Below are 23,119 nucleotides of genomic sequence, written 5' to 3' on the forward strand. Positions count from 1 at the left end.
GTCATCTCTGGACTTCCCTGATCTAAAGTTGTATAAAGAATTTGGATACGTGAAACCGTCTTGAAATGATAAATGTTTAAACTTTGACACTATGTCATCATAGATGACATCATAGATGACATCATAGATGACATCATAGATGACATCATCAGTGATGTCACAAGACTGTCACCTTCTCTATGACGACGTCAGTTATGACATCATAAATGACATCATAAATGACATCATAAATGACATCATATGATGTCATTTATGATGACATCATAAGTCACCGGAAGCTTGGACCCCGCATCGCCGCTTGCGGCTATATTTATTATTATTATTATTATTATTATTATTATTATTCTGCCCTAAAACAGCATGCACGTCAAAAACCGTAAGGGCTACAGTAGCCAGACCTTGCACATAGGTTGGAAATGTGCCCCACTGCTCAGAGACAAAAAATTAGCCATATTGGCCAGATGGTGGCGCTATAACAGACCCTTTTGCGTATTGACCCATAACTCACACCCATTTAAGCCTGCTAGATTTTCCAAAAAAAAAAACGAACTCGTCCTAGGCCATTTGCCCGAATGAGCCCAAACTTTTTCTGTGTCATCTCTGGACTTCCCTGATCTAAAGTTGTATAAAGAATTTGGATACGTGAAACCGTCTTGAAATGATAAATGTTTAAACTTTGACACTATGTCATCATAGATGACATCATAGATGACATCATAGATGACATCATAGATGACATCATCAGTGATGTCACAAGACTGTCACCTTCTCTATGACGACGTCAGTTATGACATCATAAATGACATCATAAATTACATCATAAATTACATCATAAATGACATCATAAATGCCCTTCTCCTGGTACTATATAAAGCCCCCATCACCACAGCTTAAATCACACTTGTGCAGTCATCACTCACCTCGTTATTATTATTATTCTGCCCTAAAACAGCATGCACGTCAAAAACCGTGCACATACCAACTCTGACTAAATGTGCAATTCAGTGTCTATATTATCTGACATACACCCCCCAAGTCACCGGAAGCTTGGACCCCGCATCGCCGCTTGCGGCTATATTTATTATTATTATTCTGCCCTAAAACAGCATGCACGTCAAAAACCGTAAGGGCTACAGTAGCCAGACCTTGCACATAGGTTGGAAATGTGCCCCACTGCTCAGAGACAAAAAATTAGCCATATTGGCCAGATGGTGGCGCTATAACAGACCCTTTTGCGTATTGACCCATAACTCACACCCATTTAAGCCTGCTAGATTTTCCAAAAAAAAAAACGAACTCGTCCTAGGCCATTTGCCCGAATGAGCCCAAACTTTTTCTGTGTCATCTCTGGACTTCCCTGATCTAAAGTTGTATAAAGAATTTGGATACGTGAAACCGTCTTGAAATGATAAATGTTTAAACTTTGACACTATGTCATCATAGATGACATCATAGATGACATCATAGATGACATCATAGATGACATCATCAGTGATGTCACAAGACTGTCACCTTCTCTATGACGACGTCAGTTATGACATCATAAATGACATCATAAATGACATCATAAATTACATCATAAATTACATCATAAATGACATCATAAATGCCCTTCTCCTGGTACTATATAATTATTATTATTATTATTCTGCCCTAAAACAGCATGCACGTCAAAAACCGTAAGGGCTACAGTAGCCAGACCTTGCACATAGGTTGGAAATGTGCCCCACTGCTCAGAGACAAAAAATTAGCCATATTGGCCAGATGGTGGCGCTATAACAGACCCTTTTGCGTATTGACCCATAACTCACACCCATTTAAGCCTGCTAGATTTTCCAAAAAAAAAAACGAACTCGTCCTAGGCCATTTGCCCGAATGAGCCCAAACTTTTTCTGTGTCATCTCTGGACTTCCCTGATCTAAAGTTGTATAAAGAATTTGGATACGTGAAACCGTCTTGAAATGATAAATGTTTAAACTTTGACACTATGTCATCATAGATGACATCATAGATGACATCATAGATGACATCATAGATGACATCATCAGTGATGTCACAAGACTGTCACCTTCTCTATGACGACGTCAGTTATGACATCATAAATGACATCATAAATGACATCATAAATTACATCATAAATGACATCATAAATGCCCTTCTCCTGGTACTATATAAAGTACCAGTACTATATAAAGCCCCCATCACCGGAAGCTTGGACCCCGCATCGCCGCTTGCGGCTATATTTAGGGGTCCAAGCACGAAGTGCGTGGATCCCTATTGTATCTGTAATGTTTATTATTATTATTATTATTATTATTATTATTATTCTGCCCTAAAACAGCATGCACGTCAAAAACCGTAAGGGCTACAGTAGCCAGACCTTGCACATAGGTTGGAAATGTGCCCCACTGCTCAGAGACAAAAAATTAGCCATATTGGCCAGATGGTGGCGCTATAACAGACCCTTTTGCGTATTGACCCATAACTCACACCCATTTAAGCCTGCTAGATTTTCCAAAAAAAAAAACGAACTCGTCCTAGGCCATTTGCCCGAATGAGCCCAAACTTTTTCTGTGTCATCTCTGGACTTCCCTGATCTAAAGTTGTATAAAGAATTTGGATACGTGAAACCGTCTTGAAATGATAAATGTTTAAACTTTGACACTATGTCATCATAGATGACATCATAGATGACATCATAGATGACATCATAGATGACATCATCAGTGATGTCACAAGACTGTCACCTTCTCTATGACGACGTCAGTTATGACATCATAAATGACATCATAAATTACATCATAAATTACATCATAAATGACATCATAAATGCCCTTCTCCTGGTACTATATAAAGCCCCCATCACCACAGCTTAAATCACACTTGTGCAGTCATCACTCACCTCGTTATTATTATTATTCTGCCCTAAAACAGCATGCACGTCAAAAACCGTGCACATACCAACTCTGACTAAATGTGCAATTCAGTGTCTATATTATCTGACATACACCCCCCAAGTCACCGGAAGCTTGGACCCCGCATCGCCGCTTGCGGCTATATTTATTATTATTTTTCTTCTTCTCCCAGGAAGTCAGACTTCCCAAGCATGAATATAAACCAAACTTTGCACAAAGGTCCAGTCCCATGCCAAACTAAGTTGATGTGAATTTGGCGCCTATAGTCCTGATGGTGGCGCTACAGCGACCGTCTAAAGTTTCAAACTTTGAAAATTCATAACAAATCAGGCATATGGGCTATGGCTTTGGCACTTTCACCCAAATGTGTGCCCAAATGAGGAGAAACTTTTGTACGCTGCAACCTATGGCCAATTATGAAGTCTAAAGACCGCAAAACTGCAAAAACTGTAAAACTAATTAAACCCTACTCCTCCCACATTTTTTCTTCAAACGACACCAAACTCCAGCATCTGCATCGTTAGACTGTCCTCCACAAAACTCTCAAACAGATATTTGATGGATCAAAAATTGAGCCCACAGTGCATCAAAATGTTTTACTGTAAATGGTACTTTAAATAGCTAATGCAAATTCTTGCTAAACAAAGCTTGAATCTCCACTGATCACTGATGATGTCATCAGTGATGTCATCAGTTTTGTGACATCACTGATGATGTCATCTATAAATCGCTCAGCCTTCCTCTCCATAACATCAGCTCTGCCTTCTGCCCCAGCCCTGTCATGAACTGCAGTGCTCTAAGCAGACTGGATTGCATGCAGCAGATGATAGAAAGCTCATCCATAAGAGACTTGAGACTTGACTTCGACTTGTGACTAAAGACTTCAGACATGACTTGGACTATACCTAAAAGACTTGAGACTTGCCCGGCCACGACCCATTGCTGCGCAGCAGCTATAATTAGTGGCCGGGCCAGCGAAGCGGCAGGGCCACTGCTTGTATTTGCCTGTATTATTATTATTATTATTTTTCTTCTTCTCCCAGGAAGTCAGACTTCCCAAGCATGAATATAAACCAAACTTTGCACAAAGGTCCAGTCCCATGCCAAACTAAGTTGATGTGAATTTGGCGCCTATAGTCCTGATGGTGGCCCTACAGCGACCATCTAAAGTTTCAAACTTTGAAAATTCATAACAAATCAGGCATATGGGCTATGGCTTTGGCACTTTCACCCAAATGTGTGCCCAAATGAGGAGAAACTTTTGTACGCTGCAACCTATGGCCAATTATGAAGTCTAAAGACCGCAAAACTGCAAAAACTGTAAAACTAATTAAACCCTACTCCTCCCACATTTTTTCTTCAAACGACACCAAACTCCAGCATCTGCATCGTTAGACTGTCCTCCACAAAACTGTCAAACAGATATTTGATAGATCAAAAATTGAGCCCACAGTGCATCAAAATGTTTTACTGTAAATGGTACTTTAAATAGCTAATGCAAATTCTTGCTAAACAAAGCTTGAATCTGCACTGATCACTGATGATGTCATCAGTGATGTCATCAGTTTTGTGACATCACTGATGATGTCATCTATAAATCGCTCAGCCTTCCTCTCCATAACATCAGCTCTGCCTTCTGCCCCAGCCCTGTCATGAACTGCAGTGCTCTAAGCAGACTGGATTGCATGCAGCAGATGATAGAAAGCTCATCCATAAGAGACTTGAGACTTGACTTCGACTTGTGACTAAAGACTTCAGACATGACTTGGACTATAGCTAAAAGACTTGAGACTTGCCCGGCCACGACCCATTGCTGCGCAGCAGCTATAATTATTCTTCTTCTTCTTCTTCTTCTTCTCCCAGGAAGTCAGACTTCCCATGCATGAATATAAACCAAACTTTGCACAAAGGTCCAGTCCCATGCCAAACTGAGTTGACGTGACTTTGGCGCCATTAGTCCTGATGGTGGCGCTACAGCGACCGTCTAAAGTTTCAAACTTTGAAAATTCATAACAAATCAGGCATATGGGCTATGGCTTTGGCACTTTCACCGAAATGTGTGCCTAAATGAGGAGAAACTTTTGTACGCTGCAACCTATGGCCAATTATGAAGTCTAAAGACCGCAAAACTGCAAAAACTGTAAAACTAATTAAACCCTACTCCTCCCACATTTTTTCTTCAAGCGACCCCAAACTCCAGCATCTGCATCGTTAGACTGTCCTCCACAAAACTATCAAACAGATTTTTGATAGATCAAAAATTTAGTCCACAGTGCATCAAAATGTAAATGGTACTTTAAACAGCTAATGCAAATTCTTGCTAAATAAAGCTTGAATCTCCACTGATCACTGATGATGTCATCAGTGATGTCATCAGTTTTGTGACATCACTGATGATGTCATCTATAAATCGCTCAGCCTTCCTCTCCATAACATCAGCTCTGCCTTCTGCCCCAGCCCTGTCATGAACTGCAGTGTTCTAAGCAGACTGGATTGCATGCAGCAGATGATAGAAAGCTCACCCATAAGAGACTTGAGACTTGACTTGGATTTGTGACTGAAGACTTGAGATGTCACTTGGACTATAGCTAAAAGACTTGAGACTTGCCCGGCCACGACCCATTGCTGCGCAGCAGCTATAATTCTTCTTCTTCTTCTTCTTCTCCCCAGCAAGTCAGACTTCCCATGCATGAATATAAACCAAACTTTGCACAAAGGTCCAGTCCCATGCCAAACTAAGTTGACGTGAATTTGGCGCCTATAGTCCTGATGGTGGCGCTACAGCGACCGTCTAAAGTTTCAAACTTTGAAAATTCATAACAAATCAGGCATATGGGCTACGGCTTTGGCACTTTCACCGAAATGTGTGCCCAAATGAGGAGAAACTTTTGTACGCTGCAACCTATGGCCAATTATGAAGTCTAAAGACCGTAAAACTGCAAAAACTGCGAAACTAATTAAACCCTACTCCTCCCACATTTTTTCTTCAAACGACACCAAACTCCAGCATCTGCATGGTTAGACTGTCCTCCACAAAACTATCAAACAGATATTTGATAGATCAAAAATTGAGCCCACAGTGCATCAAAATGTTTTACTGTAAATGGTACTTTAAACAGCTAATGCAAATTCTTGCTAAATAAAGCTTGAATCTCCACTGATCACTGATGATGTCATCAGTGATGTCATCAGTTTTGTGACATCACTGATGATGTCATCTATAAATCGCTCAGCCTTCCTCTCCATAACATCAGCTCTGCCTTCTGCCCCAGCCCTGTCATGAACTGCAGTGTTCTAAGCAGACTGGATTGCATGCAGCAGATGATAGAAAGCTCATCCATAAGAGACTTGAGACTTGACTTGGACTTGTGACTAAAGACTTGAGACGTGACTTGGACTATAGCTAGAAGACTTGAGACTTGCCCGGCCACGACCCATTGCTGCGCAGCAGCTATAATTTGTATTGATATTGATACCATTTTCAAGTCTGCTTAACGACTTCGGTTAATGATGATTGACACGAAACAGCAGGCGCATTTGACGGTGTTCCCTGACGATGACAGTCCGAAGATAGGCTACTGTATTTTGGTTTGAGCTGATGATGGCAAATACTCAGATGTTTGATCATTGAGGATGTGTTACCACTGGTACAAGCAATCAACTTGTGAAATAGCTACAGTATATGGCATTTCGCTTCAGATTTATTTTTGACTTTTGTGAAGTGTAGCCACGCTTTTGATCGCTTAAGCGGAAATTATGCTCACGCGAAATCGCCGGCACTGACTCCGCCGAGGGGGTCGCCGCAGCTGGGCATCCTATCGGCGCAGCTCGGCGGAGGGGGCGTGCAGCTCCTCGGAAATGTGACTCCACGGCGTCAACGCGGACGTGACGTGACCAGCACGAGAGCTGTGATTGGCCGTTGCCTTGGCCCACGCACATATCCGCTTAAGTACTTGTTGGAATGAGGAAATGCCATTTCAGTGCTTGTCCCTCATCTAGCAAATCCTTCTGCAGGCTCACCGGAATGAGTTTTGAAATGGAGGGACAATAAAATGTCCTCCCACCGACATGATTGCAAGTTCTTGGTAAACGGCACGATAACGTCATATGTAACAGACATAAGTGTACCACACGCGAAATCGCCGGCACTGACTGCGCCGAGGGGGTCGCCGCAGCTGGGCATCCTATCGGCGCAGCTCGGCAGTACACATCCAAAACATTGTTTTGGATGTGTACTGCAGCTGTGTACTGGGCGCGTTGGCTGTGTACTGCAGCCAACACGCCCAGTTATGTTCGAGTATGCACAGTCTCACTGTGGCCCAGGCCCGGTTCTACGGGGGTGCAAAAGCATGCATTGCACCCTTATTTTAATTGTCTGCATGCTCAGTTGAAAAGTAAAAAAAATAAAAATAATAATAATAATAATAAATGCTACAGCTGCACACTTACTGTTTAAACTTGAATTATAGTTGTTGTTTTTCTTTGTTCTTTGATGTGATTTTATGGCTTTTTGGCACCTATATGTAACCTTTTAAGGTTGAGATAATTGTATTATCATTATATGGTCCAAATATTTCAGTAAAGCACTTGAAACACTTGAAATATTCTTGCTTGGGTGGTATCATTCTACTTGAAATGATGGTCAAATGCATTATTTTTAGTAAAATAACATGTCAAATTTTTCGTGCACCCGAGTGGGCCCGGCCTTTGGCCGGGCATCTGCACCCCTTCCTATCTAGGATGCACCCCTAGTCATCTTGTTCTGGAACCGGCCCTGCTGTGGACGCTAGACGGCGGCAAGGCTCCAAGTCGAGGGTGCGCAGAACCCTGTCAGCGCCTTTACGTGTTGAGCCATCCTGTCGATTCATCTCTGTCACTCAACCAAATGAATGACCAAATCAGAAATTAAGTGAACGAGGGGGGTATAACGCATCACGTTTCAATCCATAATCGAAATAAAAGTTGTATTAGGCAATCGATGTGTGCACTCACGTCTGGATGGGCTTAAGGGCTTGAGAGTTGACTGGGGGACAGGAGAGAAGGAGTGAGAGAAAGAGGGGCGGGGAGGAAAGGATGTTCACATCTCTTCACCGTGACGATGTTCTCAGTGTTTAGTGAAGCATTTATGTGAGAGATACAGAGACAGGCAGATATAAAGACAGAGATGACAGACAGATTGATGCAAATGAGACCGAGAAAGAGGAGAGTTATGTGCCTTGGTGGATTATGAGACAAAGGGCCCCGGGCACAGATACCTACCCCCCCCCCCCCAAAACACACACACACACACACACACACACACACACACACACACCTTCTATGCTACCACAAAAACAAGACATTCTTGCAACAAGTGCAGGCACGAGGGGCACGTAGACGCAGAGGAAATTGCACAATATCACCTGAATTCACCTCCGCTAATTAGGGATGGCACAATACCACTTTTTCATGTCCGATACAGATCCGATACCCACAACCTTGAGTATCTGCCGATACCGATACAATCCGAACCGATCTTTTTTCCTCGCTTAAAGGCTACAACTATTAGGGATTAGGATTGTTAATTTGTATTGATATTGATACCATTTTAAAGTCTGCTTAACGAACCGGGTCCTTATCGATACCACTATCGATACTTTTGTATTATTTGGTGGAAAGACGAGACGACAATAAATTGTTGTTAAAGTTTCAACAAGTATTTCATTTTCACACTAAAGTGTGAAGAAAGTATGAGTGGGCCCCAATTCAAATGATTAGGAAATAATGGTTGTAGCCTATTTTAATTTAATGTAAATATTTGCTTTGATTTAAAAAAAAATCTAATATCAATTTTATATTGCTGTGAAAACACATTGCAAACTGTTTTATTTTCTTTTTACTGAATACCCATCATAAGCTATAAGCTACATTGATACCTTGTCCTAATATGGATGGACACCATATAGGCTACATGTCATGTGTCAGAGAGCAGGACCCACAGCACAACAAGCAACTTTCATCGGACCCGGCCGGGTCTGGGTCCATTCAAAAGAAGTGCCGAACCGCTTGACCAAACCCTTAGAATAGTCATAGCACACCTGTCCTCAATAAGCCGCATGTTTTGAGTTCGAACATGTCTATGTGGCGCAGAAATTGTGGGGGTTATTACGCGCCAAAAAAGTGGCTGCTGCGCAGCAATGGGTCGTGGCTGGGCAAGTCTCAAGGCTTTAAGGTATTATGACATCACAATTGCTTGAGTGACATCAGTGATGGCATCACAATTGCTTGACTGACTGAAGACATCACAAATACAACCTAATTGCCATAGGTAATTAAGGTAATTAGGCTATACACGGGCCAGAATTCAACGTTTTGATGCACTGTGGGTTCAATTTTTGACCGATCGAAAATCTGTTTTGACACTTTTGTGTAGAACAGTCTAACGATGCAGATGCTGAAGTTTGGTGTCGTTTGAAGAAAAAATGTGGGAGGAGTAGGGTTTAATTCGTTTTTGCAGTTTTTGCAGTTTTGCGGTCTTTAGACTTCATAATTGGCCATAGGTTGCATTGTACAAAAGTTGCAAAAACTGCAAAACTAATTAAACCCTACTCCTCACACATTTTTTCTTCAAACGACACCAAACTCCAGGATCTGCATCGGTAGACTGTCCTCCACAAAAGTATCAAACAGATTTTTGATAGATCAAAAATTGAGCCCACAGTGCATCAATATGTTTTACTGTAAATGGTACTTTAAACAGCTAATGCAAATTCTTGCTAAATAAAGCTTGAATCTCCACGAAAAAAATTGACAAGATTTTGCTGTCAGAGTAGTTGAAGTGTACAAAATCTAAGAATTGTATCTCAAAAACTGAATTTTTGACAGTATTTTGAATTCTGCCCTCATGTATAGCCTAAAGAGCATCGTAATTGCCCTAATTACCTAATGATGTGATGTCACTTGAGCAATGACGTCATCAGTGGCTGCGTTTACATGGACAGTTTCAATCCTCTTTAACTCAGAATTCGATCCCAATCCTCTTCAAATTTATCTTGTAAACACCTAAAGCAGAATGAAAACGGCCAATTCGATGTGAAGTCAAATTCGATGTAAGGGGGTGGTGTAGTTCGTTTCTCAATGCGATTGAAGTATTTTTCTATACATGTGAACGCTCTTTCCTCTACGATCCTCTCTAACTCACTGCGGTCTTTCTGCGCATGCCCGTTCCAGCTTTCAACGCCCGTTGATGACGCGCATAAACCACGACAAGATGGCGAATTCTGATATCATCGGTCTGTTGCTACTGAAGCAGCAGTATGATAACCACTTTTTGCGGCTTATTCTTCGTCTGTTGAGGAGGAACAGGGAGATAGGAAACCGTCGAAGGATTCTAAGAAGGGAGGCAGACGACGTATCATTTGCGAACAGCAGATTGTTGATTCAACGACTTCGTTATCTCAGCCCCATACCGCATCCCAGTCGCAAGGACAGACGGATGTGGATGAAAGTGCGCAGCAAAGACTGGTGGACCCGAGTTGTGTTGACTGAGTTCACAGACGTCGAGTGGAAAGAAAACTTTCGGTTGACCCGCAGATCCTTCATGAACCTCTGTGACCTGGTGCAGGGCTTCATGTCTCCTGCTGAAGCTACCGTCCGTGCACCCATCCCTCTTCATATGCGTGTGGCCATTGTCCTGTACAGGCTTGGTAGTTGTGCCGAGTATCGCCTTGTTGCAAACCAGTTTGGTATTCACAAAGCCACGGTTAAGAAATTCACGTACATGTTTTGCAAAGGCATGGTACAAGGAGGACTATTGAAGGACATGGTCAAGATGCCAAACGAAGAGGAGGCACTCGAAATAGCCAGGAGGTTCGAGGCCTCGCATCACATTCCTCAAATATTTGGCCTGTTTGATGGTAAGTAGGCTATTCCCCTTTACTTTTTGATGCATCTTATTTCTGCTCATGTGCTTCGCTGTATAGAGTTCTGTTTGAGTCGTCACACACATGCACTTGGTTCTGTAATTTGGGGCCCTGAGTTTGCAATGAAGTTTGTTTGCTTATTTATTTAGGTACACACATTCCAATCCTTGCTCCTTCTGATGGCTACCGAGATTTCGTTAATCGAAAAGGCTGGACTTCCTACGTCCTCCAGGCCGTTGTGGATGACAGATTCATGTAAGTATTTTCTTCATGGGATGTTCATATTCAAAACAGGAAGTTCACTGCGTGTGACGTGTACATATGTTAATATGTTTCAAAGCGATATTCCCAGTTACATGGGCAACTGGAGGAGTTTCTCCATTTACAGATTTTTTTTTTAGTATGCACATCCATTGAAAACGTTCATTTACATCAGAAGAACCTGTCACTTGATGATTGAAATTATTTGTGTCTTATAGTTTCAGGAGCATCAGCTGCAAGATGCCAGGTTGTGCCCATGACTCCATGGTTTTTCAGAACTCCGACCTCTTCCGAAGAGCTCACCTGCTGCCGCAGGTAAGCGTTCAGACACCATAGCTAGTATACATGCATACATACGTGTACCGGATGTGAAATGTGCACGTGCCTGTCCCAGGAGTGTAATGGTAGCGGTGTAGCAGACAAAGTGAAACTTGCCCCTTGATGAGACGCCTTGGCTGGTAGGGCCAAGGAAGATCTTCTTTGGCTCTCTCGGCCAAGGCGCTTACCTCATAAACGAAAGGTTGAGGGTTCAAACCCAACCCTGGGCAAGCCCTTTTACAGGGGTTACACATGCATACTATCATCACATTTTGCACGCCTTGCTTCTCAAAATCATTAAACATGTTCACATTTAGTCTGTATTAAACTTGGGAACCAGAAATTGATTTCACAAAGGTAAAATATATATACTCTATATCTCTTTTCAGGGTATCAGGAACATCGAGGGGGAGGATGTCCAGCTGCAAATAGTAGGCGACCCTGCCTACCCACTCCTGGATTGGCTGATTAAAGGGTACCAGACATCCCCTCACCTGACTCCAGAACAGGAATCCTTCAATGTGTATCTGAGTTCTGTTCGTGTTGGGGTTGAGCAAACGTATGGTCTACTCAAGTCAAGATTTCGTGTTTTGCAAAAGAAGAGTGAATTTCACTACACATTTGCCCCATACATGATCGCTACCTGCTGTGCCCTGCACAACTACTGCCAAAAAGAGAGAGACCAGGGGAATCCCAACTGGCAGGATGAGATCGACCCTCTGCAGTATCCTCAGCCTGTCCAAGCAGCAAACAGGAATCCTCTTGCCAACAGCACCAGGGCAAGGCGGGCACTGACGCTGCATATGGCGCGACACTTCCCTCTCCGCACCGGACACTTTCATTAGCTCAACAAAGAGCTGCCACACCAACCACAGACACATACCACACTAGCTGCCAGCACACTTCTTCAATCAAGCTCTATGGAGATAGTCACCTAGTGAACCTCATTCTGTCTTAGACTCACAGAAAAACAATGAAGTTCTTAGGAATGAACACTTTAGTTCAGCTAGTGCTAAAATATTTGTTGATAACAGATCCTTGAAAAAACACATGAGACTTCACACAGGAGAGAAACAATTTAACTGCTCAGTCTGTGGTAAAGGTTTTAGTCGTAAAGGAATCTTGAAGACACACATGGTAGTCCACACAGGAGAGAAACAATTTAACTGCTCAGTCTGTGGTAAAGGTTTTGGTCATAAATCAAACTTGAAGACACACGTGATAGTGCACACAGGAGACAAACAATTTAGCTGCTCAGTCTGTGGTAAAGGTTTTGGTCATAAAGGAAACTTGAAAAAACACATGAAAATCCACACAGGAGAGTAAACATCTAATTCAGGGTTCCCCTGTTCATGGAAAAGCTGGAAAAGTAATGGGATTTCAAAATATTTTTTTCCAGGCCTGGAAAAGTCGTGTTATTTGTAAAATCCCTGAAAGCTTCGGAAAAGTTATGACATTTTGTTGTGTGTAATGAAATTGTTACAGCAATTTTCCTGTGGATAACCTTCCTTGTACTGTAACATATAATGGCAAATGTATTCTCTGTAGCTGTTAACGTAACGCAGGTCCAATATGTGTCAATTTGAGTGCTTCACAATATTTGTATGGAAAATTCCTGTTTTAGTTCAATGGCTTCCATAATGCAGTGACACAGAAGCACTAAAAACCAATATAAATAGCAGCTGTGTCCTATTTGTATATAGTAATCATTTCTGGTATTGATTCGGAGTCACGCCTTACTTTTTTAATTCAGGATTCACTCTGGTCCTTGAAATCCTCGAAAGTTTGTGAGCCTTAAAAGTTTGTGAAAATAAACATGGGTCATTGAAATTGCTTGAATTGAAAAATGTGTATGATTTATTGAACCATAAATAACACAAAAATACTGCCAGTACAAATTTCAATGCAAATCTCTGAACAAGAAAGTTTCTATCAGGCAAGGCACATGAGAAAAACCTGAGTGTTTGGTGGGTGGACATTGGAACATCAACAAAATAGTTCTCAAAACGATAGCTGTCAGACCCTAGTAAAGTGGCAGTAAAATATGTCACACTACTGCACATTTCACATTTGTTACAGTAGCACACACATAAAACATGTTCAACTCAGAGCTTGTGTAACTAATGAGCTTCAATAATAACACTTGAAATAATAATTATGATTCATTCAACAACCATTAAAGACATTACAAATTAGTGCAAATCTCTGTAATACTGGTACATTCGGAGACAAAAAAAACGTTTTCTATAAAGAGTAAACAAGAGTATATTTGGAGAAATGTTTTTTCTGTGAAACAAGGCAGTGTAAACAAGAGTATTTGGTGGGCAAACATTGGAACATAAACAGCAATAGTTCTCAAAACGAACATATTGTTTTTCTCAGCCCTGAGTAAAGTGCCAGTAAAAAAAGTAAACGTAAAACAGGAATCAAGTGCAACTTCCAAGTGAAAGCAAGTTTTTTATACCAGACAACTGCCAGTCCACTGATAGTAAACAACCTATACACCTTTGAAACAAAACAGCATACAAATGACCTCGGTTTTATTCTCACTATCTCAATCCCATCCTCATCTGTCCATCCGTCTATCCATCTATCTATCTATCTGTCTGTCTGTCTGTCTGTCTATCTATCTATCCATCCATCCGTCTATCCATCCGTCCGTCTATCTGTCTGTCTGTCTATCTATCTATCCATCCATCTATCTATCTATCTGTCTGTCTGTCTATCCATCCATCTATCTGTCTGTCTGTCTATCTATCCATCTATCTATCTATCTATCTATCCATCATCCATCTATCTATCTGTCTGTCTATCCATCCATATCTATCTATCTATCCATCTATATATCTATCTATCCATCATCCATCTATCTATCTGTCTGTCTATCATCCATCTATATCTATCCATCCATCTATCTGTCTGTCTGTCTATCTATCTATCTACTGTATCCATCCATCTATATATATATCTATCTATCTATCTGTCTGTCTGTCTATCTATCTATCTATCTATCTATCTGTCTGTCTATCCATCCATCTATCTATCTATCTATCTATCTATCTATCTATCTATCTATCTATCTATCTATCTATCTATCTATCTATCTATCTATCTATCTATCTACACATAAAGCATGCCCAACTCAACTTGAGGCCTACTCAAAAAACTAGGTTACCTATAACTAAACTAGGATGGAGGTGAACCGATATCCTCCAAATCTTCAAAAAAAGAGTACTCAGACTCGGCTTGCGGGTTCTCATTCTGTCGCTCAGCATTTGGGGGCTCTGAATGTGGGTATTGGCGCTGGTATGGTTGCTGTATGGGGACAGTTTGAAATTGGGAGTGTTGTTGATATTGCTGGTGTGGAATGTGTGGATACGTGTGATGTGCGAATTGGGGAGGGGGACCAGGGTGTGCGGGAAGTGGTTTTGGGATAAGACGGTCCATCATCATCATCATTAGACGCTCAGTGGACCTTGCATTGGCGTCGATACTTGCCACCAGATTCCCCTCTTGTTGTTGTTGTTGAGCTTGGCGCCTCTGCTCTTGCTGCTCTCTGCGCTGTTGTTGCTCCTCGAGCCATCGGTGTTCTCTCTCCTGCATCTCCTCCACCAGCGTTTTCTGGTCCTCTGACCAGCCTCGCAGAGCCTTCTCGTATCCAGATGTGGCTTTGGCCATCTTCTTTCCTGTACAAAAAGTTTGTTTCCTCAGTTAGCAGATGTTGTGAGCATGTATTCGAAATAACATGCCTATACTTTGGGACATAGTTCTGTCAATTTGGGCCCAGAGTCTGCAACGAAGATCGTATTTAGTATATTAGTTTTAAACTTACGCTTTGTTCCTGTGGGCTGAGCACATGGGGCATCACCACCATCGTCATCTTCGGTGAAGACACCAGGTCTACAAGCTGCCTGAGTCGAACCACCAGCCTGGTGGTCAGTGGAGGAACCAGGTGTAGCTGGCTGCTGGATTGACTCAGAGCTGTCGTCTTCCTCTGAAATACAATGAATGGAGAATTGTAAATCATACTATACTATTATTATTTACTATACTATTGTGTAGCTGACAACCTGCAGGCTACAGTAGTATTAGGGAGGTTGTTGTTGTAGTAGTAGCCTATTCCCTTTTTCACGAAGGTCTAAGTAGTAACGTTTAATAGTGGGACTATTAGCAGTAGTAATAACTTAGCTAGCTAGCTATCTAGCTAGCACACCACGTAGCTGTGTAAAAGGCTAACCTGATATGCTGTTGTCGTTCGTCTCAACTGATTCTGTCTCGAACCCGAAGTCGACTCCATTCACGTCTGCTGTAGCCATTGGCCGTCCTCCCAGCACGCGGTCCATTTCATCGAAAAATTGGAATTCAGAGGGATCCGAGCCGCTCTTGCTGTTCTGGGCTTTCGCCTTGTTGTACTCCTGCTTCAGGGTCTTCCAGCGGTTGTGTACTTGTTTAGAGTCCCTATCAAAACCTCCTTCTACCATTTTTTCGGACACAGTTTGGTAGATTTCTGTGTTTCGATACTTTCGCCCATCCAGCCGTAGCATGATGTTGAACTCTTCTAAAGTCGTAATCAAATAAATAGTTTCTGCTCGGGTCCATCTCTTGCTTTTCGCCATGTTGTCATCTTGTCGCGGTTTATGTACGTCGTCATCCTCGCGCGCGTCATCAACGGGCGATAAGCCGGAACGGGCATGCGCAGAAAGACCGCAGTGAGTTAAGAGAGGATTGAGATTGGATACTATTTTCTCATGTAAACTCGCAGGAAATAACGATCAATGCGAATGATTTGATTCGAATGATTTCATTTAGAATTAAAAGGCCTCATGTAACCGTAGCCAGTGATGTCATCAGTGATTATGTCATCAATGATGTCATCATTCCTGGCTGAGCAGACTGGCTGGGTGATGTGTTCAACTGCCTGTACTTAACCTGCTGCCTTCTGCCCCAGCCCTGTCATGAACGGCAGTCTTCTAATCTAAGCAGAGGATTGCATGCAGCAGATGACAGAAAGCTCAGCCATAAGAGACTTGAGACTTGACTTGGACTTGTGACTAAAGACTTGAGACGCGACTTGGACTATAGCTAAAAGACTTGAGACTTGCCCGGCCACGACCCATTGCTGCGCAGCAGCTATAGTTATTCTTCTTCTCCCAGGAAGTCAGCCTTCCCATGCATGAATATAAACCAAACTTTGCATAAATGTCCAGTCCCCTGCCAAACTAAGTTGACGTGAATTTGGCGCCAATAGTCCTGATGGTGGCGCTACAGCGACCGTCTAAAGTTTCAAACTTTGAAAATTCATAACAAATCAGGCATATGGGCTACGGCTTTGGCACTTTCACCGAAATGTGTGCCCAAATGAGGAGAAACTTTTGTACGCTTCAACCTATCACCAATTATGAAGTCTAAAGACCGCAAAACTGCAAAAACTGTAAAACTAATTAAACCCTACTCCTCCCACATTTTTTCTTCAAACGACACCAAACTCCAGCATCTGCATCGTTAGACTGTCCTCCACAAAAGTATCAAACAGATTTTTGATAGATCAAAAATTGAGCCCCTTCCCATGCATGAATATAAACCAAACTTTGCATAAAGGTCCAGTCCCATGCCAAACTAAGTTGACGTGAATTTGGCGCCTATAGTCCTGATGGTGGCGCTACAGCGACCGTCTAAAGTTTCAAACTTTGAAAATTCATAACAAATCAGGCATATGGGCTACGGCTTTGCCACTTTCACCGAAATGTGTGCCCAAATGAGGAGAAACTTTTGTACGCTGCAACCTATGGCCAATTATGAAGTCTAAAGCCCGCAAAACTGCAAAAACTGTAAAACTAATTAAACCCTACTCCTCCCACAATTTTTCTTCAAACGACACCAAACTCCAGCATCTGCATCGATAGACTGTCCTCCACAAAAGTATCAAACAGATTTTTGATAGATCAAAAATTGAGCCCACAGTGCATCAAAATGTTTTATTGTAAATGGTACTTTAAACAGTTATTGCAAATTCTTGCTAAATAAAGCTTGAATCTCCACGAAAAAAATGGACAATATTTTGCTGTCAGAGTAGTTGAAGTGTGCAAAGTCTAAGAAGTGTATGTCAAAAACTGAATTTTTGACAGTATTTTGAATGTATAGCCTAAAGAGCATCGTAATTGCCCTAATTACCTAATGATGTGATGTCACTTGAGCAATGATGTCATCAGTGATGATGTCATCAATGATGTCATCCTTCCTGGCTGAGTAGGACTGGGTGGGTGATGTGTTCAACTGCCGTGTACTTAAGCTGCTGCCTTCTGCCCCAGCCCTGTCATGAATGGCAGTGTTCTAATCTAAGCAGATTGGATTGCATGCAGCAGATGACAGAATACTCATCCATAAGAGACTTGACTTGGACTTGTGACTAAAGACTTGAGACGCGATTTGGACTATAGCTAAAAGACTTGAGACCTGCCCGGCCTTTTTTTTCTTCTTCTCCCCAGGAAGTCAGACTTCCCATGCATGAATATAAACCAAACTTTGCACAAAGGTCCAGTCCCATGCCAAACTAAGTTGACGTGAATTTGGCGCCATTAGTCCTGATGGTGGCGCTACAGCGACCGTCTAAAGTTTCAAACTTTGAAAATTCATAACAAATCAGGCATATGGGCTATGGCTTTGGCACTTTCACCGAAATGTGTGCCTAAATGAGGAGAAACTTTTGTACGCTGCAACCTATGGCCAATTATGAAGTCTAAAGACCGCAAAACTGCAAAAACTGTCAAACTAATTAAACCCTACTCCTCCCACATTTTTTCTTCAAGCGACACCAAACTCCAGCATCTGCATCGGTAGACTGTCCTCCACAAAAGTATCAAACAGATTTTTGATAGATCAAAAATTGAGCCCACAGTGCATCAATATGTTTTACTGTAAATGGTACTTTAAACAGCTAATGCAAATTCTTGCTAAATAAAGCTCGAATCTCCACGAAAAAAATTGACAAGATTTTGCTGTCAGAGTAGTTGAAGTGTACAAAATCTAAGAATTGTATGTCAAAAACTGAATTTTTGACAGTATTTTGAATTCTGCCCTCATGTATAGCCTAAAGAGCATCGTAATTGCCCTAATTACCTAATGATGTGATGTCACTTGAGCAATGACGTCATCAGTGATGTCATCATTGATGATTTCATCAATGATGTCATCATTCCTGGCTGAGCAGACTGGCTGGGTGATGTGTTCAACTGCCATGTACTTAACCTGCTGCCTTCTGCCCCAGCCCTGTCATGAACGGCAGTCTGCCTTCTGCCCCAGCCCTGTCATGAACGGCAGTCTTCTAATCTAAGCAGACTGGATTGCATGCAGCAGATGACAGAAAGCTCACCCATAAGAGACTTGAGACTTGACTTGGATTTGTGACTGAAGACTTGAGACGTGACTTGGACTATAGCTAAAAGACTTGAGACTTGCCCGGCCACGACCCATTGCTGCGCAGCAGCTATAATTAGTGGCCGGGCCAGTGAAGCGGCAGGGCCACTGCTTGTATTTGCCTGTATTATTCTTCTTCTCCCAGGAAGTCAGACTTCCCATGCATGAATATAAACCAAACTTTGCACAAAGGTCCAGTCCCATGCCAAACTAAGTTGACATGAATTTGGCGCCTATAGTCCTGATGGTGGCGCTACAGCGACCGTCTAAAGTTTCAAACTTTGAAAATTCATAACAAATCAGGCATATGGGCTACGGCTTTGCAACTTTCACCGAAATGTGCGCCCAAATGAGGAGAAACTTTTGTATGCTGCAACCTATGGCCAATTATGAAGTCTAAAGACCGCAAAACTGCAAAAACTGTAAAACTAATTAAACCCTACTCCTCCCACATTTTTTCTTCAAACGACACCAAACTCCAGCATCTGCATCGGTGGACTGTCCTCCACAAAAGAATCAAACAGATTTTTGATAGATCAAAAATTGAGCCCACAGTGCATCAAAATGTTTTACTGTAAATGGTACTTTAAACAGTTAATGCAAATTCTTGCTAAATAAAGCTTGAATCTCCATGAAAAAAATTGACAATATTTTGCTGTCAGAGTAGTTGAAGTGTGCAAAGTCTAAGAATTCTATGTCAAAAACTGAATTTTTGACAGTATTTTGAATGTATAGCCTAAAGAGCATCGTAATTGCCCTAATTACCTAATGATGTGATGTCACTTGAGCAATGATGTCATCAGTAATGATGTCATCAATGATGTCATCCTTCCTGGCTGAGTAGGACTGGTTATTAGTGGCCGGGCCAGCGAAGCGCCAGGCCACTGCTTGTATTTGCCTGTATTATTATTATTATTATTATTATTATTCTTTATCCTCCTGGGATCACAAATACAACCTAATTGCCAAAGGTAATTAAGGTAATTAGGCTACACACGGGGCTAGAATTCAACGTTTTGATGCACTGTGGGCTCAATTTTTGACCGATCGAAAATCTGGTTTGATACTTTTGTGTAGAACAGTCTAACGATGCAGATACTGAAGTTTGGTGTCGTTTGAAGAAAAAATGTGGGAGGAGTAGGGTTTAATCGTTTTTGCAGTTTTCGATCGGTCAAAACCAAACTTTGCACAAAGGTCCAGTCCCATGCCAAACGTCTTTGACACAAATTTGGGGCCAATAGTCCTAACGGTGGCACTACAGCGACCATCTAAAGTTTAAAACTTAAAAAATTCATAAAAAATCTGGTGAGATGATATGAGATGATATAAATATTATTCTTCATCCTCCTGGGAAGTTCGACTTCCCATGGATGAAAACTAACCAAACTTTGCACAAAGGTCCAGTCCCATGCCAAACGTCTTTGACACAAATTTGGGGCCAATAGTCCTAACGGTGGCACTACAGCGACCGTCTAAAGTTTAAAACTAAAAAAATTCATAAAAAATCAGGCGTACGTGCTACGGCTTTGCAACTTTCACCGAAATGTGCGCCTAAATGAGGGGAAGCTTTTGTACAATGCAACCTATGGCCAATTATGAAGTCTAAAGACCGCAAAACTGCAAAAACTGCAAAAACGATTAAACCCTACTCCTCCCACATTTTTTCTTCAAACGACACCAAACTTCAGTATCTGCATCGTTAGACTGTTCTACACAAAAGTATCAAACCAGATTTTCGATCGGTCAAAAATTGAGCCCACAGTGCATCAAAACGTTGAATTCTGGCCCCGTGTATAGCCTAATTACCTTAATTACCTTTGGCAATTAGGTTGTATTTGTGATGTCATCAGTCAGTCAAGCAATTGTGATGCCATCACTAATGTCACTCGAGCAATTGTGATGTCATAATATTTTTTTCCCCATTGACTTGCATGGGGTTTCGAAAAATCTTGTTACATTTGGCAATTAGGTTGTATTTGTGATGTCATCAGTCAGTCAAGCAATTGTGATGCCATCACTGATGTCACTCGAGCAATTGTGATGTCATAATATTTTTTCCCCATTGAATTGCATGGGGTTTCGAAAAATCTTGCAGTAAATTAGCTGTAATTCAGAAACCATAACAGCTACAGCTACGAAACTTGGTAGGGAGGTGCACAGAGGGGCCTTATACTATACACGAAAGACATACACAAATTGAGCAGATGGTGGCGCTATAATAGCCCTCTTTACAGCCTGCGCTCGGCCCCTAAGGAGGATCTGCAGTCCTCTTCGGCCGAGCTCGTGTTGGGCCAGCCACTAAGAGTCCCTGGGGAGCTATTGTGATGTCATGTCATAAGTGACATCACATGTGGTGTGATGTCACTCCTTTGCATCGACTTCCACACTACGGCAATTGGGTTGTATTTATGATGTCATCAGTCAGTCAAGCAATTGTGATACCATCACTGATGTCACTCAAGCTATTGTGATGTCATGTCATAAGTGATGTCACAAATCCTTTCTGGTTGACGCTATATAAGTGGGAACAGTATATCTTTCCATGTAAGGTCCCGGGTCCCATTATAGAGCTCCAGTAAGCACTCGTCAAACCTGCAGCGTAGTCCCCAAGAAATACAAACTCCCCAGGTGACTATCAATCGCTCAGCCTCCTTCTCCATCTAACATCAACACCGCAGCAGCAAGAAGGGAATTCTGGTGAGATGCCTCGCAACAAAAAACGCCATCAGATGATCAAGAAGCTCCATGCTGCAAGGAAATCAGAAAAAGCTGGTGCTAACACTGCAATTGCTGAACAAATCCATATCAACAATTCCCCAGATCGATCAAGACATAATGTTGGTGAAATCCCTGCAACATTATGTTCCATGGAAAGAGGGCTATAATAGCCCTCTTTACATTCTGGTCCATAACTTCTGAACCGTATGGTCTATCATCAAAGCCTTGTTCTTCTTCTTCTTCTCCCAGGAAGTCAGACTTCCCATGCATGAATATAAACCAAACTTTGCACAAAGGTCCAGTCCCATGCCAAACTAAGTTGACGTGAAGTTGGCGCCTATAGTCCTGATGGTGGCGCTACAGCGACCGTCTAAAGTTTCAAACTTTGAAAATTCACAACAAATCAGGCATATGGGCTATGGCTTTGCCACTTTCACCAAAATGTGTGCCCAAATGAGGAGAAACTTTTGTACGCTGCAACCTATGGCCAATTATGAAGTCTAAAGACCGCAAAACTGCAAAAACTGTAAAACTAATTAAACCCTACTCCTCCCACATTTTTTCTTCAAACGACACCAAACTCCAGCATCTGCATCGGTAGACTGTCCTCCACAAAAGTATCAAACAGATTTTTGATAGATCAAAAATTGAGCCCACAGTGCATCAAAATGTTTTACTGTAAATGGTACTTTAAACAGCTAATGCAAATTCATGTCACTTGAGCAATGATGTCATCAGTGATGTCATCAGTGATGATGTCATCAATGATGTCATCCTTCCTGGCTGAGCAGACTGGCAAACGGCAGTGTTCTAATCTAAGCAGACTGGATTGCATGCAGCAGATGATAGAAAGCTCATCCATAAGAGACTTGAGACTTGACTTGGACTTGTGACTAAAGACTTGAGACGTGACTTGGACTATAGCTAGAAGACTTGAGACTTGCCCGGCCACGACCCATTGCTGCGCAGCAGCTATAATTTGTATTGATATTGATACCATTTTCAAGTCTGCTTAACGACTTTGGTTAATGATGATTGACACGAAACAGCAGGCGCATTTGACGGTGTTCCCTGACGAAGACAGTCCGAAGATAGGCTACTGTATTTTGGTTTGAGCTGATGATGGCAAATACTCAGATGTTTGATCATTGAGGATGTGTTACCACTGTTACAAGCAATCAACTTGTGAAATAGCTACAGTATATGGCATTTCGCTTCAGATTTATTTTTGACTTTTGTGAAGTGTAGCCACGCTTTTGATCGCTTAAGCGGAAATTATGCTCACGCGAAATCGCCGGCACTGACTCCGCCGAGGGGGTCGCCGCAGCTGGGCATCCTATCGGCGCAGCTCGGCGGAGGGGGCGTGCAGCTCCTCGGAAATGTGACTCCACGGCGTCAACGCGGACGTGACGTGACCAGCACGAGAGCTGTGATTGGCCGTTGCCTTGGCCCACGCACATATCCGCTTAAGTACTTGTTGGAATGAGGAAATGCCATTTCAGTGCTTGTCCCTCATCTAGCAAATCCTTCTGCAGGCTCACCGGAATGAGTTTTGAAATGGAGGGACAATAAAATGTCCTCCCACCGACATGA

At 42.1% G+C, this 23,119-nt stretch overlaps 2 protein-coding genes across 2 annotated transcripts in view; one reads left to right on the forward strand and one right to left on the reverse strand.

The window, feature by feature from the left end:
- The window catches only part of LOC310799084 (uncharacterized protein), a 303,168-nt gene that overhangs the window by 262,254 nt on the left and 17,795 nt on the right, over window positions 1–23,119 (reverse strand). The window lies entirely within an intron of this gene.
- LOC310799085 (uncharacterized protein) lies at window positions 10,165–12,823 on the forward strand (the record flags this gene model as incomplete). The annotated part of the gene is made up of 4 exons (XM_083661646.1): window positions 10,165–10,810; window positions 10,966–11,071; window positions 11,296–11,392; window positions 11,785–12,823. 4 exons carry the CDS (start codon window positions 10,165–10,167, stop codon window positions 12,238–12,240), a joined length of 1,305 nt encoding a protein of 434 aa, XP_083517772.1. The 3' UTR covers window positions 12,241–12,823.

Source organism: Poromitra crassiceps (genome assembly GCF_964638095.1).
Source record: "Poromitra crassiceps genome assembly, chromosome: 27".
NCBI lineage: Eukaryota > Metazoa > Chordata > Actinopteri > Beryciformes > Melamphaidae > Poromitra > Poromitra crassiceps.